The sequence below is a fragment of the Engraulis encrasicolus genome, chromosome 14 (assembly GCF_034702125.1).
Source record: "Engraulis encrasicolus isolate BLACKSEA-1 chromosome 14, IST_EnEncr_1.0, whole genome shotgun sequence".
Taxonomy (NCBI): Eukaryota; Metazoa; Chordata; class Actinopteri; order Clupeiformes; family Engraulidae; genus Engraulis; species Engraulis encrasicolus.
The window spans coordinates 15378090-15400833 of NC_085870.1; the positions used below are offsets into that span (position 1 = coordinate 15378090).

At 43.1% G+C, this 22744-nt stretch overlaps 2 protein-coding genes across 2 annotated transcripts in view; both read left to right on the forward strand.

Moving 5' to 3' along the window:
- The first annotated feature begins 1590 nt into the window (after positions 1 to 1590).
- Positions 1591 to 10792, forward strand: pfdn5 (prefoldin 5). Its single transcript, XM_063215054.1, has 6 exons — positions 1591 to 1720; positions 2239 to 2341; positions 3096 to 3127; positions 3240 to 3314; positions 6429 to 6534; positions 10119 to 10792. Exons 1-6 carry the CDS (start codon positions 1652 to 1654, stop codon positions 10196 to 10198), a joined length of 465 nt encoding a protein of 154 aa, XP_063071124.1. The 5' UTR covers positions 1591 to 1651; the 3' UTR covers positions 10199 to 10792.
- Positions 10793 to 17708: 6916 nt separating this feature from the next.
- Positions 17709 to 22744, forward strand: part of dip2bb (disco-interacting protein 2 homolog Bb) — a 60397-nt gene continuing 55361 nt past the window's right edge. The window contains exon 1 of the mRNA XM_063215055.1: positions 17709 to 17913. Coding sequence (XP_063071125.1) covers positions 17829 to 17913 — 85 coding nt within the window. The 5' untranslated portion in view covers positions 17709 to 17828. The remainder of the gene's footprint in view (positions 17914 to 22744) is intronic.

Sequence of the window (22744 nt, forward strand, 5' to 3'; positions counted from 1 at the left end):
AGAACTTTCACTGCCCGAACATTCCAGTCACACCGGTGTGATGGTACACTCTTAATTAAACGGGCTACAGCACACAGCAGTCACGGCAAAAGGTGCCAGACATTAACAAAACCGACATCTTTTTTGGTGTTTTGATTGCCAAGCTTTTACTCTCACTAATAAAGGTCTTTGAGGCCAAAAGGTTGTCCAGTAAAATAAAAAATAAAATAGGCCTAAATAATTAAAAAAAAAAAAGTAATACAAAAAATTGCAAACATTCCTGCTTTTTGTACAATAGCTTTTATATTGAAAACTAAAACAACGTGTCAAAAATATGATAACAATTTACCAAAAAGGCCCTATGACACCAATGTAGGCATCTGTTGAACATGTTTTCTTTTTTTCTCTTGTCCAAGAGAGTGAAGTAGTCCTACACTCCCAAGGTCCTGTACTTAATTGCATCTAACTTCTTCCAGAAACAAACAAATTACTTGACCCAGCCGGGTGTGATATGGTGTGTGAAATTGTGCTTTGGAGTAATGACAATATTTCAGGTTTTCTGTCTTCATTTCGTCATACTGCTCCTCCAACAGCTGTCGTAAAAATGTGGAGTGATTTATCACTTACTACCCAGGGCTATGCTGTGTTGCTGTGGGCCTGGTTTCATTAGTTTAAGCCCTGTCCCTGTCTCTATGATATGCATTCATGACAGCTAGGCAGGCATGTGAAATATGTAGCCTAACCTTCACAAGAGGTTACATTCTTGACCGGGGAGGACCTGAGCCATGACTCTGGTTAAAAAAAGGGAAAGTGAAGACCCTTTATAGTAATTGGAGGGTTCTTCTTCCTCGGACTGATATTTTTCCTTTCCCTTCCACGGGCCAGGCATAAATGCCATTTCGTTGTGTGCAGTGTGCAGTGAACACTTTTGTGCTGTGGAGTGCTATGTCACACAATGACAATGGGAGTTGGAGTTTCCCAGTTGGGCTTTCACTTAATTTCATTCAACTGGACTTTGTGTCTGAGAGGTCTTCTGTTTTAGACTCTAGCTATAGCTTAACCAGGGTTGTCAAACTCAGGCCCGGGGGCCAAATCTGGCCTGTGGAGGCATTTTATTTGGCCTGCAAGATAATTTCAAATATGCATTAGGCCTGCAGTTGGCCCACAAACACCTAATGTATAGCATAACAAGACTTGAACATGAAATTTGTGTCACAGGAATCTGAGTGGACCCAGGCCAATGTCCCAGGCAGCTCACACTTATATACAACACAATATGTGCAGGCACATTTTAACTACCATACACGATGGGAAATAATGTCCGTTAAATTTAACTATGAGTATTAATTACATCCACACACAATTTCAGTCTTTAAAAAAAAAAAAAAAAAATTACACCCCTGGCTTAGCCTATGCAATGTGTGACATTGGGCTGTACTATTTTTCCAAGCTATCACTTTACAAGTTATTTACATTATTTCAAATTATATAGATATATTGCTCACCGTTGTAGAGTTATTTCAACCTGGTAGGCTATGCAAATTTAATGTGAACCTGCCCATCCCTTTACTGCCAACTCTCTACCAACAACTTTTAATTTGACATCAGGATTCAATCCTCACGTGTTTCCCGGAAGTGTAACAACCCATCCCCGTTGTTCGATGCTTGAATCATGACGGCTGTAAACCTCACAGAATTGCCTCTCCCTCAGCTCGAGGGGCTGAAAAATCAGCTAGATCAGGTAGGATCTTCAATGTGCATCAATTCGTGTGAAACTGTCCAATTGCTACGCTGATAGCTTAAAGCTAAGCACCTTATTCGAGGTAAATGTGCGTGGTCTAGCTATCCTTGCTAACAGTTAGCGATTTGTAGCAAAGGAGTGGCTTACACTGGAACGCAACAAACTGCATCATACTGAATCTTCTGAATAGGTCGTTTCATTAATAATAATGCCAAAGACCTAAGCGTTGAAGCTAAAATGGTTAAATGAAACGTCTTAAGTTGCCCGTTCCCATTTAGCCTTTCTGAGCCACTGTCATTCCTCCACATGGGGGCTGCAAAGCAGTCTGTAATTTTAGACGTTAACGCCCCATGACCAAGTGAGGCAGACAACAAACCCTGGCTGCTCACTCTAGAACTAGTACTCCATCACTGACAGCTTTACTCTAGTACTGACTGACTATCACATGATGCAACTGTCTCAACAGTAGTGATGAATTGCAACCTTGTTATTCCTGTCTGTTTCAAAATCCATTACAGGAGACAGAGTTCCTGACCACCTCCATCGGCCAGCTGAAAGTTGTCCAGACGAAGTATGTGGAGGCTAAGGAGAGCCTGAATGTACTTAACAAGTCCAACGAAGGTAAGTTGTCTGTGCTGCAGGTTCATCTCTTCAGACATAAAACATGCACTGCTTTATAATTAGCTGCGATGATGAAGCAGTTGTGGTCCACTGAAACCAGATGTGTCTGACATTTTGTGTGAACTTTGGGGGTCAACATGTTAAGTCTTTTTTGTGTGTAATTACATATTTAGCCATAAACAGGGTTGGCTATACATCAAATGGCATGCTTGCAATCCACAGATCTTTACTACTCACTGCTGCATTGCTATTATAAGCTATGTCTCCGTAATGGTTATCGAAATAACCCTCTTTAACCCTCTAATCTTTGACTACATTCTTAACGACTACGAATTTATCCCCACGTTCATTAGCTGTACGGAAACAATCAGGCTGAGTTAGCGGGGGACTTTTACAGTCTCACCACCTCCTGTTTGATGCTGCGAAGAGAAACTTGAGGTTTTTGAGTTTGGCATAAAATCCAAAAACAACCATCTCACTGGTTACAACATCTGGAGTCTCAGCTGGCTTCACTTCCTCTGGCTGATTTCCTTAAGGTATGGGGGAAGTAAACCCTAGGATAAAGGATTTCCATTCCTTTACATAAGGTTAAACTAAACCCCAGTGTGAAGAAAATCAGTCATAGGAAGATATTTCTTCAAAACATAGTTGATGGAATATTCAGCATCATCAGTAAACGGAGATAAAAGTGATACGTTTTCTTCAAGATTGTGTGGAAATATCTCTCAAAATATGTTTTTCTGTTCATCTCTAGGGAAAGAAGTGCTGGTTCCTCTGTCAAGTTCTGTATCCTTTCTGCACATCCTGCAATGGCATCTACCCATTAAGTTCAGTGTTGTTGGTGTGCTGCTAATGTCTTCCATTTCTTTTGTTGGAAATCCTTAACACACGTGTTTAGATGTATGTGCCAGGAACACTGAATGACGTGAATAATGTATTGGTAGACGTGGGAACTGGTTACTATGTAGAAAAGGTAAGACTATAATTTGCATCAGTTTCAACAAATAATACACGGCTACTTGTTACGAAACACTGCACTGTTATATTCTTTTTCAAGACAGTCTTCATATCCACAAAACATTTTGGAATGCCCTATACAATGATTTGGGTTTATAGCCATTGTTCACCAAACCCTTGTTACTTGGAAATGCTTTTTAAAAATACATTTATATGTATTGAAACACTCCTGGAAATCCTTTTGATGTGTACAACAATGAGCTGACAGCCTCCTTAACGCTGTCTTTAAATAAGTGGGTATGGTGCTGGTTAACCCCATAATTATCTGGTGCGTAAATCCTTTCTAAAGATCGGCATTTAAAAAAAAAAGAACATTTTGGGTTTTGCATTGATTGACTGCTTTTAGCTATAAGCGGGTGCTGTTTGTTAGCATATGTATGTAGTTTCTGAGAGCAGAGGAAAAAATAAGTCAGGCTTGTTTGTGTCCCAAAAATGTTAATTTCGTCAACCGGGCCCCTTGTGGTAATGCCACAGGCAAACTTTATCACCGCGAGCTCATGGGCAACCCTTTTCTAATTACGGAAGTGAATTGGCCCATGTCCCACACTGTTTTTATGCCCTTGTTGACAGTCATGTGATCTCTGTGTGTCAATCGGCACCAGCTCATTGGCTGATCAGGTGGAAATGTTACATCACATTACACTTACCAGTCAGATTATTCAAAAGTGACCTAGTTATTTAGGTACAGTGCATTTGGTTGTCTGCCTTGCCCTCATTATTCCTGTTAGAATGGGATATGACCCGGCAACCCTCAGATCACAAAACTAACGCCCTAATCAATGAGCGACAGCTACCAGTAGATGCCATCAAAAACAAGGCCGGTAATGCCTATGACTGTATTATGTGCCCAACCTCCAAGACAGTCCAAAGGAGAATCAACCTCCACACTGCCAGCACAGGGCACTAGCAGGGGGTTTTGTAGCACTGGTGTCTATGGCACAGAAGTAGCAGAAATTTTAGGTCATTGCATGAGCACCAGGGCAGCAGGTATGCTGAAGTCTGGTTCACACACAATCATAACAGATCATAAACGATTTCCATTAAAAAATAAAAATAAAATATAAACGATTTCCTTCGCATTTTCGTCCTGGAGTAAATTCATCCTATAGAAAACCATGAATGCTTGAAAGACAAGTTGTAGTTAACTTGGGTTTGGGAGCAATAAAACCTCTTGAGAGAAGGGACTGTTGAGATGAATTAACTGACACTCCCCTTTGTTCTACAGTTGCATGATAATGAGTTAGGCGACAGGCCTTCATTGACACAGCAGAGGAAACATCGGGCAGCATATAGAAATTAATGTGTAATATGTTGTTCAGCCCTTTTACTGGGAGGAATTTTGAAAAACAGGCCCTATGACCAGCACCCTCATGAATGTGTACGCCTATGTGTGTGGGGAAAAAGGCATAGCCTACTCTCTTAGACCCTTTTTGTCTGAGCATTAACAATTTCACAGTGCTCCTAAATTCTTATTTGTGCTCCTATTTTTTTCTTTGCATAGACCCCTGCATGAGGGACGAATGAAAAGTGTGTTACAAGCAGAAATGATTCACTGTACTCCTTTTTTTTATATAAATATATATGACGATGTACTACTACACATGTCATGGGTAAAATCTTATGTAATTTGTGAAAACATAAATGGCTGAAATGTAGTTTCTCCATGCGGCAATGTCATACGTTTTGCTGGTTTGCTTTTACGCCGCGTGACCACCAACCCCCAAGGGCCGGCGTTAAATTCCCGGCTGCCCCCATAGTTTCCAACATTTCTGTGGGAAACACTGCATAAGCTATAATGCAACTCTGGACCCACCCTCTTACTAACAATCATCCTTGCCAACTCCTAGCTGCCAAAGCGTCATAGTGTCCCAGCGCCGCAGCGCCCTTACTGCTCACAACCAGCCCTGGCAGGGGGCTCCCCTAGGTGGCCGCTGGTCTCTGCCTGAGGTTTCTTCCTGACTATAGGGTTTTTTTCTCAGACCTCACTGAGCTTTTTTCCCCCTTACAAACTATGATTCAAGCGAAAGGGAGTTTTTCCCCTCACCCCTGATGCCACCAGGGGCCGCACCTGAGCGCCCAATCTCTGTGTGACTATCTATGACTTATGATAGGCCCAGCCACTATGGACCTTACGCATCTAAGAATCCTGGTCCTAACCTACGTTGACCTTATGACTCTACAATCTCTGTCTATCTCTTCTTCCTCTGCCTTCCTGCTATTTCTGCCTCTCCTCTATACCTCTCCTTTTAAATCCATCTCTAACAATGATGTTTTTTCCCATTTGTTAAGCACTTTGAGTTACATGCCTTGTATGACACAGTGCTATACAAATACAATTATTATTATTATTATTAAGTATTTTTAATATGCTAACCAAGATAAATTATACCACGGTGTCATCAATCCATCAATGCATGGGATCAAGTCCGGTCTCCTAAATAGACGTAACATTCCGTAAGTCCATTCATTCTCCTAGTCTTCTAAAAGGGCCTGGCTGCCATTGGATGGCAGTTTTAGAATCTTACGTCTGATGGATTCCGAAAGAAACTCCATCTTCAGATTCTCACTGCCTCTCTGTAGCTCCCCAGTCTCCCCTCGCACTTTCCCCCTTTCATTAAATTTTTATCCCATGCCAACTTTTTTCCTCTGCTGCCTCTGCCCTCTGAGTGTGGTAGTTTATTTGAGTTGTGTTTTATTTCTGTCTGTTGTCAACACCTCATCTCTTCCTTCCCACTAACCTTTTCACTCTGGGGTTTCCATCCTCCTCCTCCTCACTTTTCCTCATAGTTCATGCAAATGTCAATTTTATCGTGCGTGTGCGTGCGTGTGTGCTTGTGCGCGTGTGTGCGTTACCTCTTATTAGTCAACACTTCTACCTACGATGTGTTCAGTATGTCCCTACATGTTGCTTTTATGACTGTAATTCTTGATTTTCTGTGCCCTTGCTGGGTGACATCAGCGGCAATTTATATAGAATCTGTCATTATAGTATAGTATTATTCTTGTGAAAGGTTCCCTGTAAGTCTTGTCAAATATTTACGTGCGTGTGTGTGTGTGTTTCCACCTGCAGAATGTAGACGACACCAAGAATTTCTTCAAGCGTAAAATTGACTTCCTGACCAAACAGATAGAGAAGATTCAGCCAGCACTGCAGGAGAAGCACGCCCTGAAACAAGGTGACGCACAAGTGCAGACAACAATGCAGTGAAGCACAAACACTTCAAGGCAACATATGGGATTTTCGGACCATTTTTGGAAGTTTAAAGCATGAAGTAAATCAACTAAACATATGAAAGGAGAGGGAAGAAATAGTCACACCGACATGTGCTGACGAAATTACAGTATATGCAAAGCATTGCTAGGACATTCTTTCGAATTTGCGTGGTGACTAGCTAATGGCGGCCCGTTCACTTTTCCCCTCCCATCCTGGGATTTAGTAGCCTAGCGCAGCCAGACCCGTACAGCAAAAAGCTGTACCAGGGTCTAGGAGAGCTGGGCAGCAGTGTGGGCGGGATAAACGGTTGCTTCAGCACTCAACGTCACGCAATTGGATGGCAAACAACCAATCCCCACACACTTCTGTGTAACGTCACAGCTGTCTCGTACACGCGACACGCCCCTTTGTAGTTGAAGCGGCAATTTCGAGCCGTCGTAGCAGTGAATTCGTGTGATGACCACAGCCACAAACAAGTTTCCTAATAAATCGTGTTTTCACTTATACAGTTCAAAAATGCATCGTTTTCAACCACATGGCCCTCCTTGATCAATCAGCGAAATGTCGAGCAATTTGGGGCTTGTTAAATGGTTATATTTATGATTGTTGTCAACATGGCATGTTCGGTGTTAGCTAGCTAGCTGTATACCCATAACTAATGCATGGCTAGCCGCTAGGTCGGTAGACCAGGTGTCATTCCCATCTATTTAGTAAGCGACTTACAGACTTTCAAAGCTCCCAAATGTCTCGTTTTTAATGACATGGATCTTATTAGAATTTGGGGCAGGCATATAATACAAGGCTGGATACCTAGCTCTGCTATTGACGACAGGTTAGCTAGCCACTAGCGAGGGCCTCTTTGTAGGTGAAACGGCAACTTCCAGCCGTCGTAGCAGTGAATTCGTGTGATGACCACAGCCACAAACAAGTTTCCTAATAAATCGTGTTTTCACTTACACAGTTCAAAAATGCCTCGTTTTCAACCACATGACCCTCCTTGATCAATCAGAAAAATGTCGAGCAATTTGGGGCTTGTTAAATGGTTATATTTATGATTGTTGTCAACATGGCATGTTCAGCGTTAGCTAGCCAGCTACCCATAACTTTCCCGGATTGTCGCTCCCAACGCAGGACGCTCCCCGGTCAGCTCGCTCCCACTAGCCAGACTATCGATCCCACCGCCATATAACGGAGCTAGTTATCTTTTTGATGTTAGTTTTTTGTTTCTAACCCTAGTTTTTTTTTCTAAGACTAACCCTAACCTAACCCTAACCTGGATACCTAGGTCTGTGTTGCTGACGACAGGTTAGCTAGCCACTAGCTTGGTAGACTCGGTGTCATTCCCATCTATTTAGCAAGCTACTCAAAGACTTCCAAAGCTCCCAAATGTCTCGTTTTTAATGGCATGTGTCTTGTTAGAAATTGGGGCAGCAATTTCATTCTACACCTACAGTAGTGGTCTGATAATAACGTGTGACTATCTGGTTCTGTAAAATGCTCAACTTAGCTTACCGAGCTAGTTTAAAACATCGAATGATCAAATGGTAATGTGTTGAGATCTATTTGTGCCCCATAAGTTCATGGTGTATTATTACATCAATCCATGTCAGCCACGAAATGTATTATCATCCAGGCTTTTTAAATTAAGTAAACACTTTCGTGCTGTACGTAGCACGGACGGACACCAAGTTTCCTGTTTACTAGGTAGCCCGGCCCCCCTCGCGATTTGATTGGCCCTGTCATCGGATAACTTTCAGCCTCGCAAAACGACCGGGGTCCGCTAGACTGCCCCCGGGAGCAAATTCAATTTGCGGTCGCTAGGGGCGTCTAGATTTCTAGGCTAGGAATTTAGTACATTTGCTTTCCTGCCCTCCTGGGATGCGCCAAATTGCTAGAAACAGTGAAACTTTAGGTTATAAAGTACTTTGTGATGGGCAGCAGACATTTTCCCAAATTATCATTAGAACACCTGGACACTTTAAACTAAGTGTCACGAAAGTCCCATATTGGGGTCTTTTAAAAATTACACACATATGAAGTAGCTGTGAGCAAGCATTTAAGCCAGGGATGTCAAACTCAAATTGACCCGAGTGCCAAAATCAAAATCTGCAGCGAAGTCACAGGCCAAATTCAATATTTAAAACAAATTTAAAAAAAAACAGATTTAAGTTGTGCGCACACACACTTAATACTCATATTTAAATTTCAGATTTGTATCTTCGTTCATCTGTGCCTGCACATATTCTATTGCATTTCAGTGTGAGATGTTTCATTGGCCTGGGCCCACTCATATGCCTGTAATAACACGCTATACAGTTATGATCTGTGTGGGCCAACTGTAATACACACTTGAAATAATCTCGCGGGCCAAATAAAATGACTCCGCGGGCCAGATTTGGCCTCCGAGCCTGACTTTGACAACCCTGATTTAAGCAGTGCATGGGGGAGGTGTAAATTTGATCATTGCGTGCACTCTGCCCTGCTGTGCTGTGTCATGATGATGATAGTATTTTTTCCCAGCTGGTCGGGACCTTCACTTTCACATTAGTCATATGTATCCACAGAGTGCTCCCATGGACACTTACTCAGAATATAATCCCTTAATCCCTCTGAATTTAATGTTTGTGTGAATTAACAGTTGAAGTTTTATACTGCATTTGGATCTGTAAGTCAGCCTGACTCCTCCAGTCTTTTCCCGTGTCCTCTGGCCTAGTGATATGAGGCTGGACATCATCCATGAGAAAAGTTTTTCTATTTGATGTCTTGCAAAATCTTAATTCAGATGTCGTTCTCTCACTTGCAGTGAATTATACTGAAGGGGGCAAAGTCGCCCAAAAAGTCACTCTGTGCTGGTTGACAGCAGGGAAACTTTATTATTTTCTCTTGTGAAGGAAGGGCAACAACTTGGCAAGAAGCTACTGGAAAAGAAAGGAGGAACTAAAATGGCTTGCAGACAATGTCTCTGAAGATTCCCATCCATTTGAGCTGTGCATTTTATGTTGCATACCTCAGATGCCTTACGTTTATGTTTTCACTGACACCAGTTTTCTGTAGTATGTATAATCAAATCTTATGTAATGCCATGTTGCTGAGAAAGTAGCATTGTTTTATAGGCTTAGAACAATTATGGCTTATAGCGCGTGAAGCTGTTTATGAGCTGTGCTGCTTGAATCGTTAAGGATAATGTCTTAATATTGTGCTGCATGCAAGCACATGCAAAATGGGCAATCTCACCGTTGTTTCCCGCAGAATTTTTGTTATTCAATGTGGTGGGGTGTTAAAAGTATATATTTTTTTGGTTAAGCAACTTTAGAATTTACATTCACAACATGAAATCTTAATCTTTTCAGGGGACCTACCGTAGTCAAGGTGGTAGGTGTTTCTTATCAAGGTGGCCACCTTAGCAATTAAGTGCTGCGGGGAAACCCTGTTCACATTTCCCTTATCTTAAGCGCCTGAGTGTGAATTTTGTGACATCTTTCTTCTATCCTCAACAGGCCAATTTAAATCTTTTTAATTATGATTTTTTTCTCTCTTTTTTTCCAGCCGTGGTGGAGGTCATGAGCATGAAAATTCAGCAGTTACACAGTCAACAGTCATCGTCATCGGCAACCAGCAAAGCATAGGACACGACCACCTCCCGCTTCGTACTTTAGTAATGCAAGAGAGATAACACGCCAAACATGACATGCACTCACATGGGACACAGCTCATCTCATCTCCCACATCCTTACTTAAGTCATGCAAAAAAAAAGACAACACGCCAAACATGATATGCACTCACACACTCACTCACTCATCACCTCCCCTGCCAAGTAAGGCTCTCAACAGTGGTAATGGACTCCAGCTTAAAAGTCAATACTGTGCAGCCTTTTAAAACATGAGCGTACACACACACACACACACTCACACACACACACACACACACACACACACACACACACACACATATATATATAAAAAGAAGGCTCGACTCAAGACACATGCTGATACTTAACACACATGTGTGACCTTTGTTGTAGCCCTACAATAGAGTCCTGGTTGACCCTGGGCTGGATACCTGTCTGTCTGTCGGCACGTCATGTGTCTGTGTAAGCCAGAGACGACGCTTAGTCTTGTCCCGAGTCTCTCTCTCTTTCATTCTCTCATCACTGAGTTACTGTTTGCTCCATTTCTTTGTAAAAAAAAAAAAAAAGACTAATAAAGTGGTTTGAATGTGATGTGACTGTTTCCATTTTTGAAACAAACAGTTATTTACTTGATCTCCTTCGAGATCAATAAATTGTCTATACTGTTTTTGGGGCTGTTACAATGTTTGTAGCTTATATTACACTTCAGGTGTAAAAAAAAAAAAAAAAAAAAAAGATCACACACACTGCTGATTCCCTCCCCAAGCTTTAATACAACGTTTTGGTCATACGAGTAGGTTAGTAGAAGTCTGATCATCAGAGGCCTCACTGGGGTAATATCCTACACACCTGTCCAACTATAGAGGTGTGCAGAAGCGCCCTTTTGAGCAGTACAGTACACCAGTGTTTCTCAACCAGGGTGCCGGGGCACCCCGGAGTGCCGCAGGCCCCCCTCAGGGGTGCCACGGAAACGTGGCTGATAAATAAATTGTGTAATTTAACACATATTTGTCTAAATTAATAAAGTATTGCTTAGTCAGGGCTCAGTGGAGTCTTTCATCTGCCATTTACGCACAATAAAGTACATTTAGGTCGCCCCAGTAAGCTGCAACTTCGAACGTAGGTTGTGTGACGTCTCCAAATGTGTTACTTTTCTAAGCTTTTGTGGTATCCGATGCGATGCCATGTTACATCTTGTTGCTTAGGGGTGCCTTGAAAATTTTCAGTAATTGAAAGGGTGCCTCGCCTAAAAAAAAGTTGAGAAACACTGCAGTACACTATACAGCAGATGTGTCCTAGTACTGTATAGCAATAGAGGGCTGAAGTCAAGCTGCAGCCTGCATGTTGGTATGGCAAGTGTGGCCTAAGGCCCCGCTTAAAGATTTAGGTTGTAAAGCCAAATTTGGTGAAGCCAGTGCTCAACCTTTACGACAATAAAGACTTTGAGGCCATCTCAATATCCAATAATTCATTTGGTTTAAAAAAAAAAGGCAGGACGCCAAGGCACTCTTCTTAGATAAAACCGCTTTATTATAAAGGCTAGTTCATGTTGGAACTTAAATAATTAAAAATACTGCCACTGCCAACATGTTTCGGCCGCTAGAGGGCCTTCATCAGGTGAAACAAGCAGTTTTTTTGATATTTTCTACGTCTTGGCCAAAGAGCACCTTCAAACCACAACCAGTTTTACCACTTGAATGCCGCATCCCTCCAGCCCTCTACCTTCTTAATTAATTTGGTTTCTCTGGCCTTGATCCTCTGTCCTCCCCCGAAGGACACAATGGTGTTTCCCCATTCAATATCCTGATTGCAAATGACAGTGTAACTTCTGGGGTGCGTTCCAATATGCAACTTTGCGTCCTCCACCTGTGCTTGTGGCCTCGTACGAGGAAGTGATACGTCGTGATAACATCACTGACAACAGCATTATATTTAAATATCTAGCAAAAGCTCAATTGTAATGTAATTTTCTTTGCTGGGGCATCAGCAAAACGTGAGGCTACAAGCCCAAGTGGAGGACGCAAGGTTGCATATTGGAATGCACCCCTGATATATACTTTTTGAGAAAATTCAAGCAATGCCAGAGGAAGCTTTGGTATGGAGGAGGGGTGTATGGTGTCCTAACAAGCAGCTCTCGAATGAATGTGCATATAGTGCCCTCTTGTGGCAGAAGATGGACATAGTTTGTCTTTGGCTATTACTATACATGGGGGGGCAGGTAGTATTTGTCTCTGTCACATGGTGATGCATCATACCTCTTAAAAGTGGATGAATGTATCTGTCATAACAATGATTGTTTAGTAAGGTACTGAACACATGGTGTAGCCTTAGGCCTAAATAATACAAAGCAAATGCTGCAGGTGGTTAAATTCATCATCAATGCTCTTCTCTCATCTGCTAGCTCTGGTCAAGCTTCACCCCTTCTTTTACACCCCTGGATGTTTAGATAGATGTGCAGTACAGTGATTCAGAAACACACCAGTATTATGAAAACATGAGCTAAACATCTCTGTTCTGTTTAATACAACTAATATGAGTGCAATACAAAACATTAAGCATTCAAACATTAGCACATCATGTGAAAACCCCTTAGGAAGCTCCAACTCGCATTGTCATTGTGACACAGCACTCCACAGCACACAAGTGCACACAAGTGCACACTGCACACTACAAAATTGCATTTATGCCTCATCCGTACATGGGAGCAGTACTTATGTAACATGTGGCCCCTGGCCTGTTATCAATGTGGTGTCAGCAGAATGGCAATGACCAAGTTGTGATGTCTGACTAAAGACTGTAATGCTGATTCAGTCTTTTCAATGGCTACGGCGTTCCACTGGTGTCAAGGCGTACATTATGAGGCTAACCTCAACCTCAAATCTTTCAAAGGCTGAGCAGAGAAGCTGGTTGTACCTGTCAACCTGTCATCTAAGTGTTTGAGGTGGGCAAGGAAGTCGACAGGGGAAAACAAAGGGGTCAGTTGTCCCAGGCCCAGGGAGAGGGGGAAGCGGAGCCCCGAATTGAGTTCTCATTACATTATGTGTTTTGGGTGGGTGGGGCCTTTCAGATGACGTTGTCCCATCCCCGGCCACAGCTGTCAGCATCCCTGGGGGTGGCCAATGTGTGGTGCAGCACTGATGTGGGGTGGACGCAGTGCAGCTGAGGTTTGCCACTACACTTTATATGCACACTCAGCAATTCTCCACCACTATCACTCTGTGTCCCTGCAGGCCTTTTAAATGTCTGCAGGGTAAAGCAAGTTAACAACCTGTAACCTGTAATCCCTTTACTGTATGAAATATTGTGAGGTCAAAACCATGCCCAGATTTTTTTGTGTTCATGTTTTATCAATGAGGCACACACACATGCAACATGGCCCAGGCCATCTTATCCCAACGTGAAACTTGGAAAACAGTCGACGACAGATAAAAAACATTTCACACTTTTATGTAGTTATGCAATTTTATCTTGAGTTCAAAGCACTGTGTATTCCTGACCAAGCAAGTCTGATTGTCATTGGGACACAGTGCACACAAAGCGGCATTATGCTTCAGGGAGGCAGCTCAACAAGCACCAAAAGGAAGCAGTGCAGTGGGACGGTACCATGCTCAGGTTACCAGGCTCACTCATGAAGAAGGATAGGGACGGGAGAGTAGTGGTGTCAACAATGATCGATTCGGCGATCCGAATCGATCCGGGGTATGGACGATCCAGATCCAGATCCGGCAAGTTTCAGAATCAATCCGGCAATTTTTTTAAGTTTCAATTACTTCCATGGATATTTCGGGAGCAAATGAATGTTAAATTAAATAAAAACACTTCAAAACATTGCAAGACTGATACAGACTGATACAGAAAACAATAAATTGTTGCTCAGTATCTGACTACTTGTATTTCCTCATCATGGCTGAACATTTGCTTTGCGTTCAGTAGAAATGTAATGCAATGCATTGTAGAATTGAATGGAATCGGATTGGATCTAATAGAATCGAATCGAATCGGATCTACTACCTCCCGAATCGTGATCGAATCGGGTCGTGAGGGCAGTGCCGATCCACACCACTACGGGAGAGTGATGATTATTCACTTCCCCACCTAACTCTCAGTGCTGGGAATCAAAACAGCAACTCATGGGTTACTACAAGCCTGACTCCCCTACCACTCGCGATGTCACGCGGGGGGAGGTGTTGGCGGGGTTTGATGTCACGCACGGCACGAATACTGTTTCGGGGGTTGGGGGGGGGGGGGTTGAATAATAACAAAGCTGTGTAGAACTGGAAAATATGTATTTATTGACCTGCCATATCAAAACTATTTACAGAAGCTGAAAAGAAAAATGTAACAAAAAGTGCAGTGCAGGTTGTTTACATTAACGAAAAAGAGAAACCAAATGGAGTGCAAAATTGACTGGCTACCTATGACTACCTATGGCACATTTTGCAAGTCTTGTCCTTGCAGGCCATCCTTCTCGGTTTTTCAAAAAAGAGTTCCAGTGCCCTGTTGTAATTAAACTGCCCTACTGGTGGCCCATTTATGCTAATTCTTGGGTTGCTGCTGACGTCATAGTGCTGCCCCCTGGTGGTGATCTACCGCTGCTGGTGGACAACGGGTCCCACTAGTTTGACGCCCTCTCGTGACTTTACATGGTAATCAAATATTTCAAACAAGCGATTTAAGGTTAGGGTTAGGTTTAGGGTTAAGGTTAGGGTTAGGGTTAAGGTTAGGGTTAGGTTTAGGGTTAGGTTTAGGGTTAAGGTTAGGGTTAGGGTTAGGTTTAGGGTCGTATGACGTAAGCGGTAAGTACCGAAAGGGCGTCGTTCTAGTGAGTCCCGGTGGACAACCTGGGCTTGGAGCTGTCACAGGGAATTTGTTCCGGGCAGCTTTCCATAACTGAAAGCGGTATTTTCCTAGCATCTACCAATCCGAAGGTAGCCCACTTTAAGTGCGGAATTACTTTTCTAAAGATAGCGTTTTGTTTCCTTGGAAACGGACGCGGTTTATGTGTTACGCATACGCTATTTGACTCGGTTTTGCACTATTATGGATGAATTTCTAATCTTGACATGTTAATGGACAATCTATAGGAATTTCATAATGTGTTTTTATGTGATATGGGAGTAAATGTGTTTACATCCCGTCTGGGATTTGTTAAACTAGCTGGCCCGCTAGTTAGCTAGCAAGTGCTAGAATAGGTCTCTACACTACATCATGTCAAAAGTGGAAAGATTTGCCGACACTCAAGGCTGTGGATATAATGAACTGGTTCTGTGAATGTTCTCAGAATGTTTTGCTTTGACAAATTGCTGATATTATAGCATTACATCCAAATCCTGGTGTTTCTTTGTTTATGCTTGGGCCATTGAGACAGATCGATTCTAATATCTATTACCAGAGAGAGTTTATTTCTGCTATTACTTACTTGCTAGCTAACTAGCGAACTAGCTAACAAATCCCAGACGGGCGTACTGTTAACACATTTTACTCCCATGTTACATAAAAACGCATTTTGAAACTCGCACAGATTGTCCATTAGAATGTCAAGATTAGAAATTCATCCATAATAATGCAAACCCGAGTCAAATAGCGTATGCGTAACACATAAACCGCGTCCGTTTCCAAGGAAACAAAACGCTATCTTTAGAAAAGTAATTCTGCACTTAAAGTAGGCTACCTTCGGATTGGTAGATGCTAGGAAAATACCGTTTTCAGGTATGGAAAGCTGAGGTTCTCAGCTTTTAAACAAGACCCATGGTGTGTCTTAAGGTCTAATTAAAAATATTCTGTCGAACATCGAACAAATGTACTTTTGAATGGGTTTCAATGGCTCCAAGCCAGGGTTGTCCACCATTTCAAATTCGCGCGCTCCAGTGAAGGGGCATTCTGACGTAACTGCAAAATATGGCCTCGAGGATGGACACACATGGCGTAGTAATAAATCCGACCACTAGGTGTCACAATTTAGTCCAACCGATGTTGTCCTAGTGCCTGCGCTTGAACATGCATTACAACTTTTTTTTTTTTACAACTTTTTTTTTTTTTTTTGCCCTCGGACGCATTTTTTTTTTTTTTTTTTTAAGGGAACGTAGCCAAGGCGGGGGTGGGGTTTAGTCAAGGCGGCCGCCTTGATAAGAAAGCGCTGGGGGAAAGCCTGATATATATGAAGAGTTCAGATGCAAAACCCCCTAAGTGCCTTTTCAGAAAATAATCTTATTTCATTTTTATTTAATACAAAGCTATCAAAATTGCATATTTTTTCATTTTATTTATGTAATATAACTATTAATATGTATTATCAAGTACATGAATGTAAACCAAACCAACAACAGGGTTCTCTAAAAATATAGAAGTGCAGGTCTTCAGAAATGGAGTTAGGGGGTTTTGCATCTGAACTCTTCATATATATAGGGGCTTTTATGCCTTTATTTGACAGGACAGTCGAAGATGGCGACAGGTACGAATGGGACAGAAAAACAGGGGAGGATCAGGAAATGACCCCAGCCGAACTCGAACTGGGGTCCCCGTGGTGGGCACGCAAGCCCAAATGTGGGGGGCTTAGCGCACTGCGCCACATTGCCCCCACTGAGTAGTGGTTTCATCATCTCCAGGCAACGTATGTGGATTTAGGGTGATGATCCCCCTATTGAATGAATGAGTGTATTATATATGTGCGATTGTGCATATGTAAAAACAAACACACATACTAACACAAGATGAACAAATGGACAATGCCTTTATTATAGACCTTCCTCCAAGTCTTCCTCGAACCCCAAGGGTGACATCAAACTTGTGCAGGCAGAGCAGCCATGGCCTAATGGTTATGGCGGTGGGGTGCAGGCTGGAATCCCACCTCTCCATACATTTTCATCCATGGCTGAAGGGAAGTGCCCTGAACAGCGGAGACTGGCCTGCCCTGAACAAGGCACCTAAACCTACATTGCTCCAGGGATAGTAACCATTGCCTATGGATAATAGTTTCAGCTAAGTGTAATGTAATGTAGGCCTACTGTAATGTAATAATGCAAGAGAATGAAAAGAAACAGGAAAACCATTTTATCCTTTTTTTATTCTTGTTTTTGATTACTTGAGCTATTTTCTTTTCAGCTGCAAATAAAATAATTTGATCACAATTTATAAAATACGACAGTCAACCTTCAAACGATTAGTGAAAATGATCTGACACTCAACTACCAGTGAAATATCTCTGAAATTGAATGGAGAGCCCGGTGCGCAATGGGTGTTAATGTATGGAGGAGTCGGCCTATCAGGCCCACCCCGGCCGCCATTTGATGTAAGTGTGTAGGGTAGGCTGTTAAGAATCATAGCTGGAAATGAACTAATTTGAGTGACACGGGGCTAGACCCATTGGCAGCCGATGCGTGGGGCTACTTTCACCCCCACAGATCTCGACTCGTAGGCGATTAGGCTGGAGGCTCAGGGATGGTATACGCTCTCCTCCATCCTGGTCACGTGACGAATAAATACAGTGGACTCGGTCACTATGGCGGAGGTCTGACTGGCTCACGAACTCAGCATCACTACAAGCTTTTATTAAGCATCCTCCGTCTCATCCGAGGATCATTGCTCCCGTCCGTTCTCCTCCCTTTCAGGCGGGCGGTTTTCGGACGTGATGGCCGAACATGGAGTGGATCTTTCCGCCTTGCCCAAAGAGATTCGAGACCAGCTGGCGGAACTAGACCTAGAGCTATCCGAGGGTAAGAGATGGAGAGGCGAACATATGTGCGCTTAGATAAGAGAAAGGGGTAGACTGCACGTCTAGCTGTTTTTCCCCAAACCATGGAAATGCTTTGACTATTTTAGCTGTAGCCTATGCTGTTCACAATTTCAGTCGCGCTTTTCGGTGAAAGAAAGGGTCGGATGTTGTGCTACATCTTCGCGTGCTTGGTTGGTACCACCGTGAGGCACAGTGACCTGATTTTCATCATGTCTTCTTGAGGGCACGGTTTGCATTCAAATAGCCTATAGTCCTAGCCTACAAGTGTTTACACCATTTCGCTTCCTTGACATTGCTAACGGATAGAAGAACATATCTTTAAGGCTGCGCTTGGCCCTTGTTCAAACCGACTTAACACAAAGCGCATGAATATGAATATCATCTTGGCTACGCTCGCTCTCCCTGGTGTCGCTAGGCCCAGTAATTCTCTAAGCTTTGCTCGCAGATAACTAATGCCATAACGACGAACAATGACTTATAACATTATGGTGCATTGGTGGTGGACAAATGTCACACAATATCTATGTGAGACCCTCCCCAAAATGAGTCTTAGCCTACTGCCTCTTTCAGTTATCCATTGCTGGTTGCAACACCAGCGAATTATTGTCCGGTTTGGAACGCAGTGTACAGAGGCTTTCTTGAAACACATCGCCGTCAGTTCACTGTTTCGCGGAACAGTCAACCGTCTTAATTCCACATAGCTTATTTTAAGCTTTGTTGTATGCCAGAGGCGAGTAGGCTGATGCTATGCTGGAGCCGCGCGGCTTGGGATGCGCTTCAGTTATCTAGAGACCTTGCCTTGCGGTTGTGGTCCTCTCAACAAGCAGGGTTTAAAGTGCCACTCTGTCGCTTTAACAAGCTGATGTTCATAAAATAGGCTCGAAATGTAGATGTGTTTGGAATCTTTGGCTTGGCACGATATCTCAACTCTTTCTCTCTTTCTTTCTTCGTATGTCTCCGTCTCTCATCTGGTTCACTCTCTCCCTCTCCCTCTGCTTCTGTCTGCCTCATTCACTTGTTCTTTTTTATGTGTATGCGAAAGAGATCTTAATTGGGAAGGGACCAGATATGGGACTAATATTGTAGAACATTGACTATTGTAATGAGTCAGACTGGTGACAGAGGCTGGTCTATACACAGCAGAAGAGAGAGCTGGCCCGCACTAGAGATGCGTGGGTAATTGTTGTCTCCCTCCCCAAGCAGTGATCTTGCATTGTGTTCCTGTGTCATAAAGTGTGTCATTATCACCTGTGTGGGCGTATCATTAGTGAAGGTCCCAACACCCCTTGGCCTTGTCCCCACCCCACCCATCACTGCCCTCTTGTGTCATAGACCAGTAAAGAAAGATGTCTGCCTCCTGTGTCATAGCCCAGTAAAGATGTCTGCCTCCTGTGTCATAGCCCAGTAAAGATGTCTGCGCCCTGCATGCAGAATAAATGTATGAGGCCCCGTGGAGCACTTCTCCGCCAGAAAGTGTGTGCGTGTGTGTGCATGCATGCATGCGTGTGCGTGTGTGTGTGCAAGCAGCAGCGTTGCAGGGGTCTGCCACTTACCTTTCTGTGCTACCCCGCGTGGCACGTGCATGCGTGCTTACGTGTGTGTGTGTGTGTGTGTGTGTGTGTGTGTGTGTGTGTGTGTGTGTGTGTGTGTGTGTGTGTGTGTGTGTGTGTGTGTGTGTGTGTGTGTATGACAGCACTGCAGGGGTCTACTCCGACCTTTGTGTGCTGTCCTGACTGGCAGGTGCAACCAGGAAGCACTGCTGAACTGGTGTGTCCCGTTCTCTTTCGCCTATATTGAGTTTTGCAATGTCTTATAAGTTCATTTTGTTCATCCTCCAACAATGTTACCAGATTAGCAATCCTGAGACACCCTTGCAATTCAGCCCTCACCAAGACAGACAGCAGCAGAACGAACTAGCCAACAAAAAAATCATAAAACTCACAACAGGAACACAGCACAGGCAGGATAATGACATTGCTCTAACTCAACTCGTTTTGTATCTTATTTGTTTTTCAATATCTATTGACATATTGGTGTATTTGTAATATCATGATAAAGGTAGCCATGACAGGACATTAAGGGCAGTGATGAGTAAGTGGTACTGATCTAAACAAGACCGCCTATGTCGAGTATGAGTCCAGACCCAGTCTTTGAAAGGTTGAGTCCGAGTCATGGCAGAATCCACTGATTTTGAAATGCAGCCGAGTCCAATACAAGACAGAGTCCTTGAGGGGTTCGAGTCCGAGACAAAATAGAGTCCTTGAATAGTCGAGTCTGAGTCGGGACTGAGTCTTTTAGGGGCAGAGACCATAAAAACAAACAAGTCAAATTGTCCAAGCCGAGATTTAATGTCTATGAAGTTTTGTCTTTGAGTGTTTGTATGTTATTTGTTTATGGCTTAGGCCTATCTGTAAAGCGTCTTTGGGTGCCTTGAAAAGCCCTATATAAAATAAATGTATTATTATTTTTTTTAAATTATTATTATTAAGTTAATGATGAACACTAAGGGCTTTTTTGCCTTTATTTGATAGATGGTGACAGGAAGTGAATGGGAGAGAGAGATGGGGGAGGGTCAGCCAATGAGCCGGGCCGGAATCAAACCTGAGTCACCGGTGTACTACCGTTAAGCCACGGCAGGGCCACTTAGGTCTGCAGAGAAATCTAGAGTGTTTATTGTTTACAGGAGAGCAGTCTCGCACTCCTGACTATTTAAGTTCTCAATATACACTTGTGGTGGGCCAAGTCCGCCTGTTTTGAGTGCGTCTAAAGACAATGACCGAGTCAAGACTGAGCCTTTCAGGGTCGTGTCCGAGTCAAGAGCGGGAAAGTAGAAAATGGTCTTAAGTCCGGACTAATCTAGAATCTAGTACTGCATCACTACTAAGCAGTTTGGCTGTAGACCTGTAGCCCACGGTTTGCCAGTTCAATTGCCGATCTGCCAGGTTGGTGGCGGGAGTGATTAACCAGTGCTCTCTCTCCCATTTTCCTCTGTTACTGAGGTACCCTGAGCAATGCATGATGCCATCCTGCCCCACTGCTCCTTTGGGGTGTTGTGTTGGACATCTGATGCATGAATGTAATTTTGTTGTGTACTCAACACTGTGTGCTGTGTGGAGCACTGTGTCATCATGACAGTGGGAGTTTGCCAGTGGGTCTTTCACTTTCAATACATTACACTTAGCAGACGTTCTTTTTGTCTACTCTCTTTGAGGACAGGTCAGGTATTGATGATGACACTAAAGTATCGGGATGTCCCCCAAGATGGCCACCTCTAAAATAAACAGCTACCACTTTCACTAGGACTGCTGAAAAGATGAAGATCATGTAGTACCCCCATGATGCACACTGTACCTCCTGTTGTACGCTGTAATAGTCATTGAAATGTTTTCTACCATAGTTCTACACTAATATGCCACAACGCAGGGCCTTTAGTAATGCTCTATGACTCTGTCATTGCCATTCTGGTAACAGCTAATTTATAACAGCGTGTCTTAACGGGTTAATGTAATTTTTAGGGCAACTGTGTGGGGTTGGCATTTGAGGTGCTTCATATCATATTTCGTGTAAAACTGCACAATCTACCCTTTCCAATCATGACAGTCTTTGATACCGGCCAAACCCCCACCCACCTAGACTAACAAATATTCTGTGGGAAACACTCAGTAGAGAAGAATACAATAGGATGTGTGTGTTTTCTGTGCACTTATGTTGTGTAATAATGTGTCAGCCTGATCTGTGTGTGCTGTAACTTAGTTCTAATTGCCTCTCAGTTACATTGAACTTTTTGAAAGCACCAATATCCACTTTATAATCTGTGGTTATAAAGGCGGTGCCATTGCTATTTTGGTAGCAGTTGTTAGTGCTAACTCATTCAGAGGGACTCTATGGGACGCCTATCTGAAACTAGCCGAGAGGAAATACTGTGGGAGCAGGATAAATGTTGAAATGGTCAGGGTATGATGCATTGCAGAAGCAGGAGGTGGATTTCTGCTGGGTATGTTAAACTTGTCATTAACGGATGTAGTCTATTTACATTGTACTAGCCTGATACACCAGTGCCTCACTCTAGTCTTCATTTCATTTCATTTCATACATACAGTAGGGCCTGGTTGTGCTGCATTGAGTAACATTTATTTGTGGAGGTGCCTGCCTACACACTACAGTTCAAATGCACTCTCACTGTCATCTTCCTCCTCTGCTTGCACATTGAGTTGACACGATTTTACATGGCCCTATGTGCGAAATGAACATCTGTTCGATTGGCTGGTTTGCCAGGAGTTTAACAGGAGTTTGGACATCTGTAACAAGAAAAAGGTTTTTTTCTGTAAAGATGTTGTGTGATTTTGCAATGTGTTGTGTAGGAATGCATTTGCTATGAACCTCTGGGATTTTTCTGTCTACCACACTATAAGCCAAACTTTGTCCTGCACCTCGCACCTTCATAATGACCAACACCCATAGCCCTTACAAATTCCCTGTTTTCGCAGTGGCATCAAAAATGATTAGCCTACTGGTTTCAGGCAGAAAAGCATAGAAAACAGTGGTGTGTCTAGCATGATTGTCTCAGTACCACCAGATGCAACTTCTACCTGCTTCAAATGTCGTGAATCAAATGTGTCTGACGTTGTGAGAATAAGCCACATAGTCAGTGACTGTCAGTGAAGTCTGTACAGTATAGTGTTTTCCATTGCCTTCTCAGCAGTGGGCAATGGCTGAGCGGTTAGGGCGTCAGACTTGCATTCCAGAGGTTGCCAGTTCGACTCCCGACCCGCCAGGTTGGTGGGGGGAGTAATCAACCAGTGCTCTCCCCC

Coding starts and splice junctions, on each gene's coding strand:
- pfdn5 (XM_063215054.1), top strand. CDS start 1,652: ATGACGGCTGTAAACCTCACAGAATTGCCTCTCCCTCAGCTCGAGGGG. Junction 1,721..2,238: donor TGAAAAATCAGCTAGATCAG/GTAGGATCTTCA, acceptor AATCCATTACAG/GAGACAGAGTTCCTGACCAC. Junction 6,535..10,118: donor GAAGCACGCCCTGAAACAAG/GTGACGCACAAG, acceptor CTTTTTTTCCAG/CCGTGGTGGAGGTCATGAGC.